The sequence below is a fragment of the Magnolia sinica genome, chromosome 17, assembly GCF_029962835.1.
Source record: "Magnolia sinica isolate HGM2019 chromosome 17, MsV1, whole genome shotgun sequence".
NCBI lineage: Eukaryota > Viridiplantae > Streptophyta > Magnoliopsida > Magnoliales > Magnoliaceae > Magnolia > Magnolia sinica.
In genome coordinates, this window is record NC_080589.1 from 6,034,319 (window position 1) to 6,055,106 (window position 20,788).

At 40.9% G+C, this 20,788-nt stretch overlaps 1 protein-coding gene across 1 annotated transcript; it reads right to left on the bottom strand.

Moving 5' to 3' along the window:
* Window positions 1-7,268: 7,268 nt before the first annotated feature.
* On the bottom strand, window positions 7,269-13,118 carry LOC131231257 (protein trichome birefringence-like 6). The gene is made up of 5 exons (XM_058227397.1): window positions 12,150-13,118; window positions 11,150-11,342; window positions 10,871-11,061; window positions 8,281-8,439; window positions 7,269-8,167 (listed from the first exon to the last, which is right to left on the bottom strand). The coding sequence occupies exons 1-5, from the start codon at window positions 12,965-12,967 to the stop codon at window positions 7,840-7,842; spliced, it is 1,689 nt and encodes a 562-aa protein (XP_058083380.1). The 5' UTR covers window positions 12,968-13,118; the 3' UTR covers window positions 7,269-7,839.
* Between the last annotated feature and the right edge of the window lie 7,670 nt (window positions 13,119-20,788).

The window sequence follows — 20,788 nt, forward strand, 5'->3', positions numbered from 1 at the left end:
TGATTGATTGTTTCTGATAAATCTTTATATTTCAGAGTTGATTCTTCAGAGGGGAAAGTCTCATGGGAGGATGGATGTGGAATTTCTAAATTTCTTCATAGAATTTCCTTTTTAAGGGCTGGATTTTCAGTCTGCAAGGACCATTGGATTGAAGACCCAGCTGAGTTGGATGCAACTCGTCTGAGTCCAATCCGGTTCAGCACCACGCATTAATGTTGAGAATGGAGGGGACTTGCCTGAGAGTCACCCCCTTGCATATCCTGCTTCAGATTGTTTTCTCACCTGGAAAACACCTTGATGCAGCAATCGTCGTTGGAAGTTATGAGCTTCGTAATTGGAGCCTAATCTGAGATTGGAACTCTTTAATTTTAGATATTGTTACAATTGCATTCTTTGCCATCTTACTGAAATTTGATGATATTATTGGACCTACCCTTATGTGCATAGCATGATTGGGTCCACCTAGATGTCGACATTGTGCAAACTGTTCATTTTCCATTGACTATTCGATTAGTGGCCAGAAAATGAGCAGTTAGAATAGTAATAGAACGAAGGTTTTCATTCAACAGGTGAAAATCTGGTTGGATGGTTAGGCTTGTCCAACCAAGATGATCTTTGTGCAGTGGTATGCTGGATGAACATAACAGTTCAATGGCTAGCAACCACCTTAACCACATGCGGTTTGTGAAAGCATGATTGTCAGAAGTGATCCAGACCATCGAACCTTAAATCGGGCGTATCTTGCAATCCGGAATGAGTTATCTGACGTAAAATATATGATTTTGGGGTAGAACGAGCTACTGAAGCCAACCAACCCGCTACGCCGGGTTGCGCAGCCCGGAATTGCGAAAAATCCCTGGATCGATGGTCGTTTCCCCGTTTTAATTTCACTTTTACTATAAATAGTAAGTTTTAGTTTGATTATAACTCTTCATCCGTCGGGCTTTAGGAGTTGCGCCCAACGTGAAAAGAGCTTAGAATAATTAGGAGAACGGTTTGGTGAAGCCAAATAGGACACTTACTATTTTTGGCCGAAAACCTTGCGCACTAGTAGACATCACAACCGTCTATAAATAGTAAGTTTACTATTTATAGTAAGTCGCGGATTCTAAGAGTTTGAGTTGTAGTTTGATTCTGATTTCTTTCCCATTGCTTGGTACCCCTATTTAAAGGGTTGTGAACTCGTTTTTATTCATCAATTAATCAATTTCGAATTTATTAGAATTTATTTCTATTTTCTGCTTTCTTTCCTCGTGGATTCGAGAAGTCTCTGTGAGGAGTCAAGAGAATCTCAGTGGATTCGGAGTAGTTATCCTCATCACGTTCATCACTGCGTCAATTGGTATCAAAGCGAGGATTCCCCTCGCGACGATGGCAAACAACATGTATGAATCAAAATACTGTGGACGGTGATCCAGGGGATTCGTTATCTTTCGGAAAGAATGGAAGCTTTCCACCGGAGAGTCAGTTGACCATGCAAGGGCTGCAGGCAACTCTCGACCGTCTTGCGGATGCGCTACTTCCGCCCCGAGCCCTAGGCGGTGCTCCCCTACCCATGGTCGCGGTACGACACAACCCCGATTTTCGTAGAGCACTACCAGTGGCAAACCGTAGGGCTACACAAGATGATTCAAGTTCTAGCGACGAGGACCTTAATGAGGGTTTTGCCCGACGACCAATCCATGGAGGTGATCATCTAAATCGTGCTAAAAGAGACTATCGAGGTAAAGCTGAACTTCCTAATTTTAACAGTTTATTACGTATAAAAGATTTTCTCGATTGGCTAGTCGAAGTAGAGAGAAATTTTGATTACATGGACGTGCCAGATCATAAAAGGGTAAAATTGGTAGCGTTTAAATTAAAATCTGATGCTTCTACATGATGAGAACAATTGCAACTCTCACGAGCTCGTCAGAACAAGGCGCCCATCTAATCTTGGCCACGGATGAGACGTCTTCTTCAATCACGATTTCTCCCTAGTGATTATAAGCAGATATTATTTCAGCAATATCAAAATTGTAGACGAGAAAATCGAATCGTCATAGATTATACTAAAGAGTTCCAATGGTTGGCTACACGAAACGATCTGTCAAAATTTGAGTCACAAAAGATGGCACGATTTATAGGTGGGTTGCGACCGACAATTTAGGACCGAGTTCAGATGTACCCAGTCGGGACCGTATATGAAGCAGTTCAATTGGCGGGTAGGACAGAAACACAACTTGCAAGAGCTCCTGCTCGTCCATATCCTTCAACTTGACCCCCCATGACGGGTCCCACGCAGGATCCAGTACTGCCACGAGGAAAAGACCCAGTACCTCAACTTCCTACAACCGCAAACCGTGATACGGGAGCGACTCATCCAGACCTCACTCAGAACAACAAGTCTGAGTAGGATTCCAAATCCTTATGCTCGGCCAAGGTCGAACAATTGTTACCGCTGTGGCCAACCAGGCCACTTATCAAACACTTGTCCTCAACATCCCGCAACACACTTGACTATAAATGAAAGGGGGCATTGAAGATGAGGCCGCAGAAGAAAAACATCGCTTTGTTGAACATGAATAAATCACTGAAGAAATAGCAGGTGGCGATGAAATGACGGGCGAGGATCGTGGCGAATTTCTAGTTGTGAGGCGATTGCTGTATGCCCCACGAAAGGAATTACATCCACAACGACACAATATATTTCGTACTCGGTGCACCGTCAATGGAAAGGTCTGTGATGTGATCATAGACAGTGGTAGTAGCGGGAACATTGTTTCAAGAGTGATGGTGGACAAGTTGCGGCTACCAACGATGAAACATCCTTCCCCGTACTCAATTGGCTGGATAAAAAAGGTGAATGAGACCAAGGTAACTGAACAATGCACTATCTCGTTTTCAATTGGCAAAAATTATAAAGATCAAATACTTTGTGACGTGGTCGATATGGAAGCTTGTCATATGTTACTCGGTCGACCCTGGCAGTCAGACCGTGATGCGACCCATCGGGGACGAGATAATGTTTACGTATTTGTCAAGGATAGTCGAAAAATAATCCTTGCCCCTATGGCACCAAAGAACCACCCTGAAGCCTCTAAAGTGGAGGGGAGTTCCCTCTTGACCATTCGGGATTTTATGGAGGAATCCAAGGAAACCGGCGAGGTATACGCTGTAGTGGTGAAGGGCGAGGAAGAGGAACCCTCAAACATCCCTCCAAGTTTAAGACTGTTGCTAAACGAATTCAAAGAAGTCTGGCCTGAGGATTTACCTGATGGATTGCCCCCCATGAGGGACATCCAACATCACATAGACCTCGTCCCTGGGGCTAGCCTGCCCAATTGCCCTCATTATCGGATGAGTCCGAAGGAGTGTGAGATACTTCAGGGGCAAGTGGAGGAATTGATCCGTAAGGGTCTCTTGAGAGAGAGCATGAGCCCATGTGCCATACCAGCATTATTAACGCCAAAAAAAGATGAAAGTTGGCGCATGTGTGTCGACAGTCGGGCAATCAACAAAATTACCATCAAATATCGATTCCCAATACCACGGTTGGACGACATGCTCGATATGTTAGAAGGGGCCAAGGTGTTCTCTAAACTAGATCTAAGGAGCGGGTACCATCAGATTCGTATTCGACCCGGTGATGAGTGGAAAACGGCATTCAAGACCAAGGAAGGGTTGTATGAGTGGCTGGTCATGCCCTTCGGCCTATCGAACGCACCAAGTACTTTTATGCGTTTGATGAATCAAGTTCTAAAACCGTTCACTGGCCGATTTGTGGTAGTATATTTTGATGACATATTGATATATAGCCAGGATGAGGCGACATCTCAGGCAGGTGCTGCAGGTCCTACAAATTAACAAGTTGTACCTCAACTTGAAGAAGTGTAGTTTTTTAACTGACAGCCTGTTGTTTCTAGGATTTGTTGTAACGTCCACAGGCATTCGTGTGGACGATGAAAAGGTGCGAGCTATTAGGGAATGGCCGATCCCGACAAACATTCATGAGGTGAGGAGTTTTCACGGGTTGGCGACTTTCTATCGTCGATTTGTGCGAGATTTTAGCACCATAGTCGCGCCTATAATAGATTGCATGAAAAAAGGACCGTTCCAGTGGACCGATAAAGCTGATAAGAGCTTTCATGAGTTCAAGCATCGTTTGTCTACAACACCGGTCTTAGTGCTTCCAAATTTCGACAAATTGTTTGAGGTTGAGTGTGACGCTTCATACATCGAAATTGGAAGAGTATCATCATAGGAAGGCAGGCCAGTAGCCTTTTACAGCGAGAAGCTCAGCGAAGCCCGAAAGAAGTGGTCGACTTATGAGCTTGAGTTGTACGCAGTTGTTCAAGTGCTGCGACATTAGCGTCATTATCGGATTTAAAGAGAGTTTATTTTGTACACTCACCATCAAGCATTAAAGTTTATTAATAGTCAGACTAACGTGAATCGTGTGCATGCTAGATGGGTTGCGTTTTTACAGAAATTCACGTTCGTTCAGCACAAGTCAGGGCAGCAGAACAAGGTGGTCGATGCACTTAGCCGTCGTGCATCACTACTAGTAACAATGAGTAACGAGGTAGTCGGCTTCGATTGTCTAAGGAGCTGTATGCCGAGGATGAGAACTTCAAAGATTCTTGGATGAAGTATCAAGAAGGTCACCCGGTGACCTTCATATACGTGACGATTTTCTCTTCAAAGGGAATCGATTGTGCATCCTCAAAAGTTCTCTAGGGAGCAGATTATTCGGGAGCTACATGGAGGTGGCCTTGGTGGACACTGAGGCGAGACAATACGCGAGCTCTTGAGGAAGAGCTGTAATAATCGCCGCAGTTAGTACGCGATGTGGGAAAAGCCGTACAACGTTGTCATGTTTGTCAGACCTCCAAGGGGCAATCTCAGAATACGGGCCTCTACACCCCGTTACCTGTGCCTAACGGCCCTTGGGAGGATTTATCAATGGATTTTGTGCTTAGCCTCCCACGAACACATCGTGGCATGGATTCGGTGTTCGTGGTGGTAGATCGTTTCTCAAAGATGACGCACTTTATCCCATACAAGAAGACCCTCGATGCAACACACGTGGCGAATTTATTTTTCAGGGAGGTCGTTCGGCTACACGGGGTCCCCAAGACCATTACTTTTGACCATGACACGAAGTTCATTAGCCACTTTTGGCGGACTTTATGGAATCGATTCGATACACGACTTTAGTTCAACAACACCTACTACCCACAAACTAACGGACAGACCGAGGTTGTGAATCGCACGTTGCGAAACCTCCTTCAATGTATTTCAGGAGAAAAACCAAAACAGTGGGATTTGGTCTTGTCTCAAGTGGAGTTTACATTCAATAACATGGTTAACTGCTTGACAAGGAAATTCCCGTTCCAGATTATTTACGAACGAGTGCCTCGCCACACACTTGACTTAGTCCCTCTGCCCAAACTCCCAAGCATGAGCATTGTAGCAGAACACATAGCATACAGGAATATAGGCTTTCATGCAGAAGTGCAGACCAAGCTACATGCCTCGAACGAGAAGTACAAGGAACAAGCGGATAAGCATCGGCGACAAAAAGTGTTCGAGGTGGGCGACCGCGTTATGGTCCATCTGCGTAAAGAGAGATTTCCGACCGGGACGTACAACAAGTTGAAAAATAAGAAGATTGGATCGGTACCAATCATCCGAAAGATCAATGACAATGCTTATATTATTGATCTCCCAGATGACATGGCAATCTCACGGACTTTCAATGTTGCGGACCTAACCGAGTATCATGAACCAGAGCATGACGAGAACTCGAGGACGAGTTCTTTTGAAGTGGAGGAGAGTGATGTAGAGCAGGTCACGGACGATTACATGGCCAAGATGGATCGAAAAAGGCCCGGCAGCAGAAGTGATCCGGACCATCTAACCTTAAATCGGGCGTATCTTGCAATCGAAATGAGTTATCGACGTAAAATATATGATTTTGGGGTAGAACGAGCCACTCTGAAGCCAACCAACCCCGCTTATGCCGGGTTGCTCGACCGGAATTGCGAAAAACCCTTGGATTGATGGTCGTTTCCTCGTTTTAATTTCGCTTTTACTATAAATAGTAAGTTTTAGTTTGATTATAACTCTTCATCCATCGGGCTTTAGGAGTTGCGCCCAACGTGAAAAGAGCTTAGAATAATTAGGAGAACGGTTTGGTGAAGCCAAATAGGACACTTACTATTTTTGGCCGAAAACCTTGCGCACTAGTAGACATCACGACCGTCTATAAATAGTAAGTTTACTATTTATAGTAAGTCACGGATTCTAGGAGTTTGAGTTGTAGTTTGATTCTGATTTCTTTCCCATTGCTTGGTACCCCTATTTAAAGGGTTGTGAACTCGTTTTTATTCATCAATTAATCAATTTCGAATTTATTAGAATTTATTTCTATTTTCTGCTTTCTTTCCTCGTGGATTCGAGAAGTCTCTGTGAGGAGTCCAGAGAAGCTCCGTGGATTCGGAGATGATCTTTGTGCAGTGGTATGCTGGATGAACATAACAGTTCAATGGCTAGCAACCACCTTAACCACATGCGGTTTGTGAAAGCATGATTGTGTGATGAAGACGGACCACTTCCAGGGACTAATTGGAAGCAATTGTCTGAAGGGTGATGGATTTCCTCATCTTCCGATTACATGGCCTATGCAAGTAGTGTTTGCTGTATCTGTTAACCCATTTAACAAAGAAATCAGAGATTAGATGCATGCTGGAAGTGTATTACAGTCCAGGCCATGGATTGAAGAATTGACGACTTGGACCAACCCATCTGGTCCCGAGTCTGGTTGGAGGGTCATCTTCCGACTACAGCATATTTTCAAAGCAAACTAGTGGTGCTGATTCAGATCACACTGACAGAGTCTGGGTCCGCCTGGATGAATTGACAATCCATGGTCTAACATTGCAAAGTCTATTTGAGCAGTCCAAATCCGAAACTAAGCCCAGCCCCAGCTGTCCAAACCGGACAATCCTAGCCATCTAACAAAAATGGGAACTGTCCACATTTCATGGGGATCCAATCGGATAGTTGGGATAGTTGAGATCGCCTGATGTGGGAGATTTCGGGTTATCCCTCATCCACCATGGTGCCTACCACAACTGATTTGCACGACCAGAAGGTGCGCCCCATACGAAAACTTCAATGGCTGAGCATATGCTCAATCTCCTGCCTTTTGGACAAGAACTTGCAAATGCTGTCATGGTTGGTTTGTCAATGGGCAGTTAGAATGTCGAAAAAAAACAAAGAGAGATAAGGAAATGTGTGCTCTTGGCAGTTTCAGTATCACAATGAGTATACAATATGCTAGCTGTGGCTATTTTGTAAGTAATATGGTAAAAAACCATCAATTATACATGGTTACATCCATGTATTTTGGCTCAATACGAAAAGATAATGTCAAAAAGAATACAAGAACACTTACATGCTCAATGGCTAAATAACTTGCCACTCGGAACAACTCGTTGGGTCATGAGTTGAGCTGGGACTCACCTGGGTCGAGCCTGAATCAGCCTGACTCACCCGGTGGGGGTGTGACTATTGGTACCAAAACAGATCAGGTCTGTCCAAGTCCGAGTCGGAAAACCATGATACACTCAAACCAACATATACATAAATAGAACGTAATCACCCTGCTCCAACAGAACAGTAGTTACCGAACACTGAATCCGGCGTCCTGCAGTCAAAAATCACATCTTCTTGATCATTGATTTTCCCCATCAAAATCTCATATCCAGCACCACCATAAGTCCCAGTCATTGGGTAAACATTTCACGACGATGAAAGATGAGAGATGCAATCAAATCAGTTGACGCTTAGAGATCATTCCGCAGAAACTGTTTTGGGTTTGGATAGCAAATAGAAATATAGCAACTCGTTCCAGGCATCGGGAACTCCAGGAAGACACCAGTGGCTACAATCTTGAATGCTTGTAGAGGTGCCTTTCCTGGGTTTTCTCCCATATATGGATGGGTGACCGTCTATCCTATATTCCGACAGGCTAGTTATATTCAAGATAGTTACGGGTGTTTTCATCTGCTTCACAACCTCCTCAGTGATAATATTTTTTTCTGGAAAGTTTCTACTCAATGTATCATTGAGGGGTCGAGTGCCCTCCTGACAGTGACCTCCAGAATTCCATTGACCACCCCTATATTCAAAACACAATAATTACTAAATTACCGACGGGAAGGAAAAGTGCTAAAAGCCTACTATGAATGGGAAAGCGACAAACTAATGAAACAGTGGGAATTAAGGGCTAACCTGAAATGTGAAGGTTCTGAAGTTCGAAAGAAAACTCGGGTCTTGCGCGGGTTGACGTGTTGGTCAATCCATGATGCCCAAGTTGTCAGAGCTCTTCGGAATGCGGTAGAAACGTCGAGGTGGTGATGAACCTCGTCCCTTTCCTGATAGTAGTTCACCCTGTTAAAGAGCTAATAGATGTTAAAAAAATAAATAATAATAATAATGTTCAAAGGGGCACTCAAATCAAATGGTGTTAGCACCATTGACGAGCAAACGCAAATAAAATCCGTATAATATTTTCATGTATGCTTCGTTGTCTCCGAACTACCGATGAGGTGACTTGCAATTAAAATTCAAACATCAACTATCTACAGGTTTGATTTCAAGTTCTCAGCCCAAGCTCCACTCTAATTTCCATGGACGGAATCTATGTGGGTTTGTATGTTGGTGGTAGCTCCTAGCAACCAGAATCTATCACTGTTAATGTCAAACTCAAATCCATACACTGTTAATGTCAAACTCAAATCCATAAGACGGGCATCAATTATTCAAAACGAGGTTTACCCATTTTTGCAGTTTTAAGCTACTTACAATTGGAAATCAACGCCATCACCAAGCTCCATATGTCAGTTTTTGGCATCGTGGCATGACGGTTTGCATATGCAAGTGGCACAGAAAGTGTGGCATCTTGCTTTGTTGGCAGGGCTATGGTTCTTATGGAAGGAAAGAAATAACAGATGCTGCAGGAACCGGTCGGGTAGGTTCGAAGAAGTGTTTAAGAGAGTGAAACATCATGTAAAAGAATGGGCGATGGCATCAAAGGTTGTAGCTTCCTTTCTAGAAAGATGGCTGATGTAGAAGTTTCTCAGGTCACTGTATTCTGTTCTCGGCCTGCAGTATAGTGTTTTCTGTGTTTGGGATGTTGTAAATTTTTAGGTTGCTGTTCAGCTGTTTCAGGTTCTGTGTTGTTTTCTGGCCGAGGCTTTTCTTTTTTCAATAAATTTCTTCATTGCTGTTCAAAAAAAAAAAGAAAATTAATGCCATCGCCAATAACTACCGAGGTCAATCCTTTCAGCCTTTTGACATCGGACTTAATGGTGTGTTTGGATTCACTCTGATATAATCATCATCATCTAAGCCTTCCACCAATTACTTGGGTCGGATACATGAGCCTTATCCCAATTAATCGGAGTCAGCTACAAGGGCCTCATTCCAAGTAATTGGAGTTTGATAAATGAATCGTGTTCTGCCAGTCCACTCTATCAAAGGACCATACCTTCAGTTAGACCATAGGTCATCAAGTCTACCACAGAAGTAGTGTAATATACTATTACACAGGTTGATTACAATCACGCGCTATCTAATAATCTATGATGTAGGTTGATTACAATCAACGAGTTGATATGAACTGCAATTTCTACAACAAAATGGAAATAACCAAAAATAATTTCCTTGATGGTCTGGGCTCCAAATTGGAGATTACATTAATTTCAGGTTGGATTTGAAGAAATATAACTGCAAGTTGAGGGAATCATTATTTATTGAACATCCTCTTCACAAAACAGAATGTTCGCAATTCAATCAACTTGAGCATCCAAATGCAGCCTAAGCCATTGCTATACTTGAATTTTAGAGAAATGCTACCTGAAGCATGGAGGAACACAAAACCAAACTGAATCCTTCTTTTCTTGATGATGCAATGTTAAAACCGTAGTTTTGAATATCGGTATCAGGGGGCGTATCAGCCTGTCCAAAAAAATATATGATACGGTCGTCGCATATTGATATCGGTCTGTATCTGACCATATTGGCCTGTATCGGATGAAAAAAATTTCAAGCCAAAGAACTAAGAAAAATATCAAGGAAAAAACGAATAATAAGATATTCAAGAATCCATCCTTCTTCTTCTTTTTTTGGGTATTTTGGACATGCATATGATGGTGTATCAAGCCATTCTTTGATGAGAATGTTGTCTATCGGTTTGACTTGTTGAAAGTCAACTAAATGGGCCCTAATTGAACACAAATCAAGCATGATTTGGTGAACTAGGGCCCATTACATACAACAAAAAGAAGACGAAAATACCAAAAAGAACGTGAGGGTTTACCTATCGTTCTGATTTTTCCTATAAACGTCCACTTCACTTCACTTTGATTTGTTGAATCTCATTCAAATAATTTGTTTTGATCTCAAAATAGGCCTAGATCTAGCCTAAAATGATTTTTTAAGCTTCCTCCATGGTTTAAATTATATATATATATATATATATAATGGAGACATGAGTGAAATTTTGAGGAAAAAAAAAAATCAAAAATGGGCTTTTATGAACATGTCGGCTTGTATTGGCCCACATTGGTGTCAATACGCCCGTATCAGCCGATACAAGTAAGTTGTTGTTTTTAATTTTTGTATCAGGCCAATACAACCCTGTATCGCATATCGTCTCATGCCAATATGGTCACATCGGCCGATACTATAGCGATATTCAGATCTATGGTTAAAACACTCAACCAAAAACCTAATTCACGGAGGCACTTATGTATTGTAAACTAAACTACCCAAATATCAGATAATGCTATAACCAAAAGAGCGGTACGGTGCCCCTTACCCTGCTTTTGTTTTATAGTGAGTCCACCAATGTGCGGTATTAAATATCAAAATATCTGCTCCTTTCCATCTCGATGAAGTCCTATCAATGGTGTCAATTTGAAGAGTCTGCACCCGCTTGTGTCCTACTCTCGCTTTACTCTCATGGACCAAGAAGTGGGTAACATAGTACTCGACGGTGCAATGGTAATCCTGCGATGCCCGACCTTTGAAGATGATCAGGTCTGCAGGGAACCAAATGAAGAAATGGAACCAAAAGAACTGAATTTCACAGAATTACCACGAATCTGAAGCTGTACATCCCCTTCTCCTTAGTGATCCTCCTACCATGGGTCTCATAAACCCGCTTTGGATCTGCAACGGCTCCTCCCAACAAACAAAGCATGGATTCCCATTGATTCCTGTTTATTGAATCGCCAGCAAAAACGACTCTCTTCCCTCTAATCAATTCTAGCATTTTTGAAGCATTGAACCTAAAATAAAACCCAAATCCAAGATTCCCAATTTGTCAATGCCTGTTGTTTTCTCCCATAGTCAAGTAGCATTTGCAAGAATAGATTACAATAAACAGAAAAATTAAGGTTGTGTTTGGTTGCGCATTAAAATCTTGATATTTTTCACCAAGTAGACTGATTAGTCATGAAATATCACAAAATTTCATGATATTCAGTGCAACTAAACACACTCTAAGATAGAAGTAATAAGAAGTTGTCAATACTTTTTTTTACTAACCATATTCAATCAAAGATGAATTATATAGTTCAGTGGTAGACAGACCTCTGTTTCAACACATTAATCCAGACCATTGATGTTACAGAATCCATTCCAAATGAGGGATGACCCAAAACTCTTCCAACTTGGAGGATCTTAGTCATCACATATTTAGCCTGTTTTCTAGACCATTGCTTACTTTTGTCCACCACACTAAGGGTTATGAACCTCAAACCTGAGAAGTTTTTTAAAATTTATTTATCAATTCCCCATCCACAGTTAAGGACCATTCGATCAACAGTCATGATGACCGAATGATGGGCCATATTTGTACTCAGGTGTTTGTAATTCATCTCAATCAACTAATACTTTTCAAAAAAAAAAAAAAAAACAGAAAACAAAAAATTTTAAAGGCTGAGTTTGGTTGCACCAAATATCGTCAAATTTCATGATATTCCATAATTAATTAACCTAATTTGGTGCAAAATATGATGAAATTTCATGATATATGGTGCAACCAAACACAACCTGAACTAGAAAAGGGAGAAGAAGAAGACAAAATCAGGTACCTTGGGATGTCACAGTCATTTGGTTGCCATCTCCACTTCATATACTCTCTATCCAATCTCCCATTAGACTGACAGTTGAAACCTTCATCTATGAATGGACATGAGCTATTACTATACAAAGGGTAGCTTTCATCGAAGACCCATTTCCCATCGTAAACATCACATCTGCTTCTCTTCTTCCTTCTAATCTTCTCCATAGCAGAAGCAGTAACTTCCTTATAAGAATGATCAGATTTCTTGATTTGGGTATCTATCAAAATCGTATTTTGAGCCTCACCGCGCCTCTTTCTATCATCAAAAGCATGAAAGATAGCTCTTCCAGTAGAATTAGCAGATTTCCTGATCTGGGTGCCTACCAAAACCGGATTTTGAGCCTCACCAAGCTTTTTCCCTTCATTATAGAGATGAAATGCAGATTTTTCAGAAGAATTATCAGATTTCCCGAATTGGTCACCTAGCAAAATCGGGTTTTTGGCCTCACCAGCTATCTTCCCTTCATTGAAAACATGAAATGAAGATTTTCCAGATGAATTTCCAGATTCTCTCAAATGGGTTTTTTCCAAAGTGGGGTCTTTTGCTCCCCAGACTGTAGAATTTTTAGTAAAAGCAGAAAAGGTGTGAACTTTTGGGGATTTGAGGGAATCAATGAAAGACGATCTGTTGAATTGGAGAAAGGCATTATTAGAATTTGGAGTAGGGACTTTGAAAACAGAGGAGGAGAAGAAGAAGCAGAAGGAGAGGAAGAGAGAGGAAGAGATGGTGAAAGAGAAGACAACGAGTCTTTTGAGCTTGAAGGAGAAGCTCCTCTGTCTCTCCATCTCTCTTCTCTTCTTCTTCTAATGGGGAAAGGCTTGTGAAGATGGAAAGAGATATTAGAGATTGCAAGGAAGAATGGCATGTGATGTGGAATAGAAAATGCCTGAAAATCGATGGAAAGAGAGAGAGAGAGAGAGAGTAAGTAGCTTGTAGTTGGGAGTAGGTCATGTGATTGTGGTGGGGCCTGTGTTTATTTTCATGATGTAGATCTAATTACCAAAAGAAATATCCTACTTCCTGACTGAAAATTACACAACTGGCCTTTTCCAGGTGGAGAAATGGATTATAGTAATTCATTTCTATTTTTTCTTAAGTTGTGGCCCACTTAAGATTCTTTTATTTTTGGGTTGATGTCTAAATATTATATGTACAATATATATATATATATATATATTCTAAATATTATATGTACAATATATATATATATATATATATATATAAAGTGAATTTTACACCGTCGTTATATTATTAGGTTTATGCTGGATGAGTGGAAAAAATAAAACCTTTAATTATAGGGCAACATAGGAGTAATTTCAAAAGTTTATGCCCCTGCTCTAACCAATATAAAAAGGTCAGCTTTCTGATTTTTTTTCCTCTTCAAATTTAGACCATTTACTGTACTTTTAACCATTCACTTGACAACCTTTAATTAGATGGTTATGATTACTCAATCAGTGTGATTTTATACGTATACTCCATCCATAGTGAGAGAATAAATTTGAATGGTCTGGATGGCAGCATATCAGTGCCAGGTGTGAGGAAATGAGTCATTACTATTTTCTAAATGGTGATAAACAAACAGAGAAGTCAAAGCCCCTACGCAGTAGTAGAGCTGCCTACCCCACGCACGTGAGCCTGCAGCAACATCTAATGACCTCTATTACTGAAAATGACAGGGGCATGCTCGTCCTTTTCTGATACTACTCTGACGTATCAAAGTCCATGAGCGGATGCTCGTCCACATAAATATTATATGTGCCAGCATGGAGAAAGTGTGAGAGATTGGAACTTTACATGAGGTGGGCCACACTGCTTAGATCTTCTCTCTTGGTTATCAGGTTGTCTCATTCTAGTGGGATACCGTGTACAAAACAAATAGACGGCTGAAACAATTTTTTGTAGCCATCCATTTTCTTTATACACCAGTGTCCCAATTGAGGGATGAAATGGCCTGAATTTTGGTCTGAAGGATTTAAATAATATGGCCCACCTGATGGAAAGGTCTGATTTCAGTCATTGTAGAATCTAGTTTGCGTGTGTATGATCAGGATTCGTCACGCGTGACAGCTTAGCAAACTTTCTTTTATTATTATGGTATGGAATCCAACGTTTGTTCTTAGCCAGATAGAAAATGAAGCTGACTCATCCAACGCACATGGATCACTGATGTACAGCTATCTAGATTAACGGAATTGTGGGTCCAGTTTGATACAGAGCATATGTTTAAAAATTAATATCATACCGACCAAGAAATCCTTGCCATCGAATGAATGGATCTTAGGGCCTGTTTGGCCCGGATTGGAAGGGATTGGATGGTATTAGAAGAGATTGGAAGTTAAATCCGGGGGTCCCACCCACCCGGCACCAATTACATCCTTTAAGGGCCTGTTTGGCTGGACGGATCCCATGGGATTAGGAGGGGTGGGATGGATTTTAAGGTAATGATGGTGGTGTCAGTGGATTGGTTTAAGATCCATGGAATTGCTATATCCCAGGACAAGTTCACCCGGTCTGTTTGCACGTTTGGCATATATGAGGATTTTACCTTCCAATCTCTTTCAATCCGTCGGTCCAAACACACCCCAGGCACGATTGAATGAGATTAGGAATGAATTTTAAGACAATTTACGGACAACTCCATCATTACCTTTAAATCCCATCTAATCCACCTTAATCCGTTCAAATTTGCCTAGGACGTGTTGGGTTTGGTTCGAGGGATTGGAAGGGATGGGAAGGTTTAATCCCAAGATTAGCCGAGCGTGCCCAGATATAGCAATCCTATGGATCTTGCACCAATTTACTGACGCAACTATCATTACGTTGAAATCCATGCCATCCACCCTAATACCATTCAATCCCTTCCAATCCACCCGGCCAAAACACACCCTTAAGTGGCCCGTTAAAAGTAAAATGATGAGTGGCCAAATTAAGAGGGAGAAATCAGGTGGCTAATAATAATAATAATATTTTATTGGGGGTAGGTTTGGGTTAGTCACATGGAAAGCCTACATTGCCCTAGAACTATTTCATGGTTATAATGAATTATCATTGTTTTTATAACCATACAAAACAATACGTAGTGGAACTCACAACCTCATTGAAACCCTTGTGAGCTTGCCCCTATGCTATGAGGAGAGATTTTTTTTATTTTTTTTTTCAAGTCTTCTGCTTACCAAGGGTGTTTGAACCAGCTATTGTGCATGACTTATGTATGTCTTAAAATAGCTTATCTTAGTTTCCACTTACTTGGTAGATAAAGTATAATCAATAGATAATATATTTATTAATCAATAAGTAAAAATGTATATCTAGTTTTCAACATCACAAAAGTACTTATTTTTCAAGTTTGTTTGGTCCACCCTTAATATTGAATGTGGGCTCAACCTTTGATGTGAACAATCCATTATGAGGGCCCGCTTTGATGTGGGTTATCCATAAAATGGGGCCTGCCTTAATGTGGACCATCCATCGTGTGGGCCCCACTTACGATGTGAACTGCTTGTCATATGAGGCTTACTTTAACATGTACAGTCCATGACATGAGAAAAGCAAAAAAGTAAAAAAGGAAAAAGAATTACTTTTCCAGGGGTCTTTACTAAAAAGTTGAAAAAGTAACCAATTAACATATAAAAGTTAAAAAGTTACCTATGGATGGATATTTAAATGGGCTTAGGAGTCGTTTGGCACCTTGGATTGGAGGGGATTGGAGAGGATTAGAGGCGGTTTCATCCAGGGGGTTCCAAATCCATGCTCCCAAATAGGCTCTTAAAGTTCTGGACTTTTTATAACTCTATTTTTTTTTATTTTGTTCTCATTTATCTTATTATTCATCTATCTTAATATTTTTATTTTAGTTATGCTCATTTTATGAGCATGTTGTTCTTTCATTTTCCAACATTTAGTCCATAAAGTATGGTTAATCTTATGGTTCTTTTATATAAAAAAATGTTTCCTTCAAGTAGTATACAATTATTATATAGAACTACGAATGCACATTTTCATTTCTTCTGCCGAACTTGAATTCTATGAACATTCTTCTCAATTACTGATCTCTGATAAAGTATTGAATCAAGGTATCAAATGTAGTCATTTCAAAATGCTTCTCCATTTTCAATGGATGAAGGGTGATTGACCGTCATTCTATTTTTAAATGGTGCAAAACTCACATATGCTCTTTCATCCTATGCTGATTTTGGCATTAAGAAATTGAACAAGACATACCTTAATTCAAACTAAAATATTTGAATTATGGGACCCAATGCAGATAAGTCATTGACCCAAAATCAAATTGGTTGGACAATCCCTAATTTATGGACATTTGTTTGTTGAAACAGGACCCTTGGATGTTTTTTTACTTTTAATTGTCCATAAAAGTCAATCAATCTAATAATTAGATGGTCAAATAAGTGTAATTTTTCTTCTGCGATCCTCCTAATGTGGGACATATAAATTGGCCGGTTCAATTTGAATATTTTATATGCCACGTAAGCTTTTCTCTCACGAACGAGCGCTAGACGTTATGTGCGTCTTGCACCATTTACTAAAAGATTGTGGCTCATCCTATGTCAATCCAGACCGTTCTGCCCATCAGTATACCCCAGCATGTGGCCGATCGGACAATCTTAAGCACCTGATATAGATCAACCAACAATTTTAATCACATTTATTTGACGGCCTCGAATTAGATGGTTAGGATCATCCGAACAGTGAAATTTCCAATTACGTGATCTATCCGCGGTGGCGCTTTGGACAGTCCAGATTGATCTGTTTTTCTATGAGACTTGTACGGTGGATGACTCACCACCACTTAAGAAATGAGAAAATAAGCAGACGATCGGAGATAATCATAAAATAGACATTTTTGGGGGAGTAGATGGACACTAAAGTCCACCGAATTCCGTACTATAACGACATGGATCCTCTACGACACCAGTTTTACGCAGAGCGTACAACGATAAATCTTTGTGCACACTACGTTTGTCCGTGTGAAATCTACTCCGTCCATCAGGTGCAATCCTCGATTCTATTTCTAGGAGAAAAAAAATTAGCCAGATCCACAACTCAGGTGGGCCACACAACAGGGAAAAATGGAGATTGGACCCCGACCATAGGTTTGAGTATGTGGTCATCATAGCATTCATCTTTCATCAAACCCGTTCATCAGGTGTGACTCACAAGGAGTGAAGGTAAAAAACAAAAACAAAGAACCTTCCAAAATTCAGGTGGGCCCCACCGCGTGAACTTAGATGTTTGAGGCGTAATTTTAGATATTTCCATTGGCGTGGCTCATATATTTGTTTTTATGGTCTGATCAATATGTACGGTTATCATAAAGGTTCTCACATGATGGACGGATTTGATTTCACAAATACAACAACAGGTATTGTATTCTGTTCTTTTGTTTGAGTAATGCAACTGTGCAGCTCCATCTCATCCAGCGTGACAAAACACAGACGCCTTGACACGTGCTAAAAATGAGGAAGTGTGAGCGATCCGGACAGTTGATCAGTTTGGCCCCATGCTGGGTATGGATTGGACCAAGAGTCAGGATGGTATACTTCTTGAGTAGGCCACAAATGTGCATTGAGTGTTTACCGTTGGTTGTCGTTTTCTACACACGCGACCTAGATTACGAGCAGGAGGAGCCTGATTTTTTTCCAGGTCACGGTCGACGTGGGACCCACCTGATGAACGAGCTGGACCTTTCGCACGTATGCCACTTTGGCACTGGCGTCTTTAGGAAGTCGTCTCCATTGAGATTAAAATAATAATTCCATGATCACGAGCTTAAAGAAAATCAGATGACAGTAACCACACAACTACAGAAGCGGATTAGCTGGCGCCCAGCACGGGGATATTGTATCTCTGCGGCGAGACGTGGGGCAAGCTCTGTGGGCCCATTGTGATGTATGTGTTTTATCCATGCCGCTGAAAATGATGCATATACAAAGCTTAAGTGAATCGTGCCACGTAAAATAGTGAGGATTGAACGCCAACAGTTGAAAACTTTCTAGGAGCTTTGGAAGTTTTGAATCAAGCTTATATTTATTTTTTCTCCGTGTGACCTTATGAAAAGGTTGGATGGAAAATAAATCATCACGGTGGGCTTTAGAAGGTTTTGAACGGTGGGTGTTTAATCTCCATTGTTTTCTATAGTATGGTTTACTTAAGTTTTGAATCTGCATCATTTTTTAGGTGGGAGGTTTTCTCCTGCGGATTGCCCTACTAGTGATCAGGTTTTCTCCCGTAGCTATTTAGATACTTCTTCTCATATTGGATCGATTACAACAATTGCTTTGACGCTACTCCATCCTTTAAGACTCTTTTTAGACACTTGTCCCGGCAACCACCTCAGCACTGCTTTTCTCTCGACCATGTTCTGTCTTTCACTGTTCAGTCATGTTCCACCTCTGGATGACTTGTACTAGCCAACCAGTGCCACCTATTGTCTCTACAACATGCGCTTGAAATATATCTTCAAAGATCTTAAGCATGCTATATATATATACTTCTCGTGTAATGATATATGTCATATCATAATTTAGCGGATCACATCAGTTATGTCTAGGGGTGTACATGAACTGAGCTAGCTTGGTTAGCTCGCTCGACTTGACTTGAAAAAGCTCGATTCGACATGGTTCGAAGCTGAGTTCGAGCCGAGTCGAGCTTATTTTTTGAGCTTGAAAATGAGTTCGAGCCGAGTTCGAGCAGGCCCTAGCTCGACTCGACTCGGATTGAATCCAGCTCGAATCGAACTTAGATCGAACCAGTTCGGTGACTCGGTTACTTTGCCATTGATGTTGCGCACCAACTGTTTGATAAAATGTGGAAGGGATGGGGGAGAGGAAATCTGAAGGGGAAGCAGCTGTGGATGACCTGTTCTCTGCGTATATGAACTTGGACAATATGGATGCGTTGAACTCTGGCAGGGCTTTAGATAAACAATGTAATGAGAACCGTAAAGATTTGGATAGCAGAGCTAGCGGCACGAAGATTGGGGAGAGCAGTGACAATGAAGCAGAGAGTAATGTGAATGAAAGTGGTGGGAGCATGCATCGTACAAATCGGAGAGACTCAGCTCGGCTTACCAGTTAGAACAATGAGTTGAAGTTCTGTCTTCAAGCCATGGAGCAACAGACACAACTAAGAAAAGGTAGCTTCTTCTCCTTTTGAAGTTGCAGTTCAGGTGTTTGTGGAAATGCCTAAATGGCGAACTCTGCTCGATCTTGGCTCGAACTCGGCTCGAGCTGGTCCGAGCTATTGACCGAACCGAGCCGAGCTGGCCAATCAGGCTCGAGGACCGAGTCAACCCAAGTTCGAGCTGAGGTTAGCCAGTGTTCAAGCCAAGTTGAGCTGAGGCCAGCTCGACTCGATTCAACTCAATATACACCCCTAGTTATGTCTTGCAAACTATTTATCTCCATCTTTCTGCTCACACATACAGTCGTATGTAATTATCTTTATTTTCCCTTCTTAGTTAATTTTGTCTTTGTTGATTATATTTTCATCTTCTTCTTCTTTTTAAAAATGAAATTGATGATTTAGTCTTAAATTTTATTTTTAATAATTTATCATCGCATTACTAAGAAATTTAAGATCACTATCACCATTAAAAGAAAAATTCTTAATATAAAGTAAAAAAATTCCATTTTGATGGACTAAACTTCTCATTATAAATTGCCTATAATATTGTTAGCCGAATATTTACATCAACCTTTATAGGTTTAAATCTAATATAACTAGTTTGGAATTTATGGTTACAAGCGTTTAACCAATTCAAATTTTTATTGGCTTTAGTATACCTGGCACTATTTTTAGGTTAAACTAAATTCAAAGCCTTCAAAACATGAGCTGCGTTTGGCTGAATAGCTAACGTTGAAAGTTGCATGCAGTGACGTGCAAATTTTTTTCTCATTCGATTGAATTTGGCTCTGACCAGCAGCTGGTTGTATCATGAGTTATGGTACAAATATTTTCTTTCGGCCAACATGTCACGTGTACAATATCCAATCCTAGAAAATGTTGGGCTGATCCACTCATTGGGTGGGCCACACCATGACACCGGGACATTGTATTGGCTGTTAATTGATATTGACATTGTGTGGTAGATGGGCTTGATTTTCAAATCAGTTGTTGATGATGCGGTCCACCTTTTTCACCGACGGATCATTGGCTATTGATCTTTTAACTTTCCTTGGGACATCGGACAGGACTTTCCAATCTGTAACTGTAAGCTATATGAGGCCCACTGTGATGCCTGTATTACATCTACTCCGAACCTTCTGTTTTTCTGGCTCAGTTTAGATGTAAGCCCAAAAATGAGGCAGATCCAAAACTCAAGTGGGCCACACCAAGGCAAAAGTGAGGATAAAAACATCCATTGTTGAAACTTTCCTGGGTCCACCGTGATGGTTATATGCCATCTGATCCGTTCATAAGGTGATTCCCATCTGATTGAAAGAAAACAAAAATATAAGTATATATCCAAAACCTCTGTACCCACAAGAAGGTTTCAATGGTGTACGTTCAATATTTCCTGTGATGTGGTCCACTTGAGTTTTGAATCTCCATCACATCTCATAATGGATGGCATATAAATAACA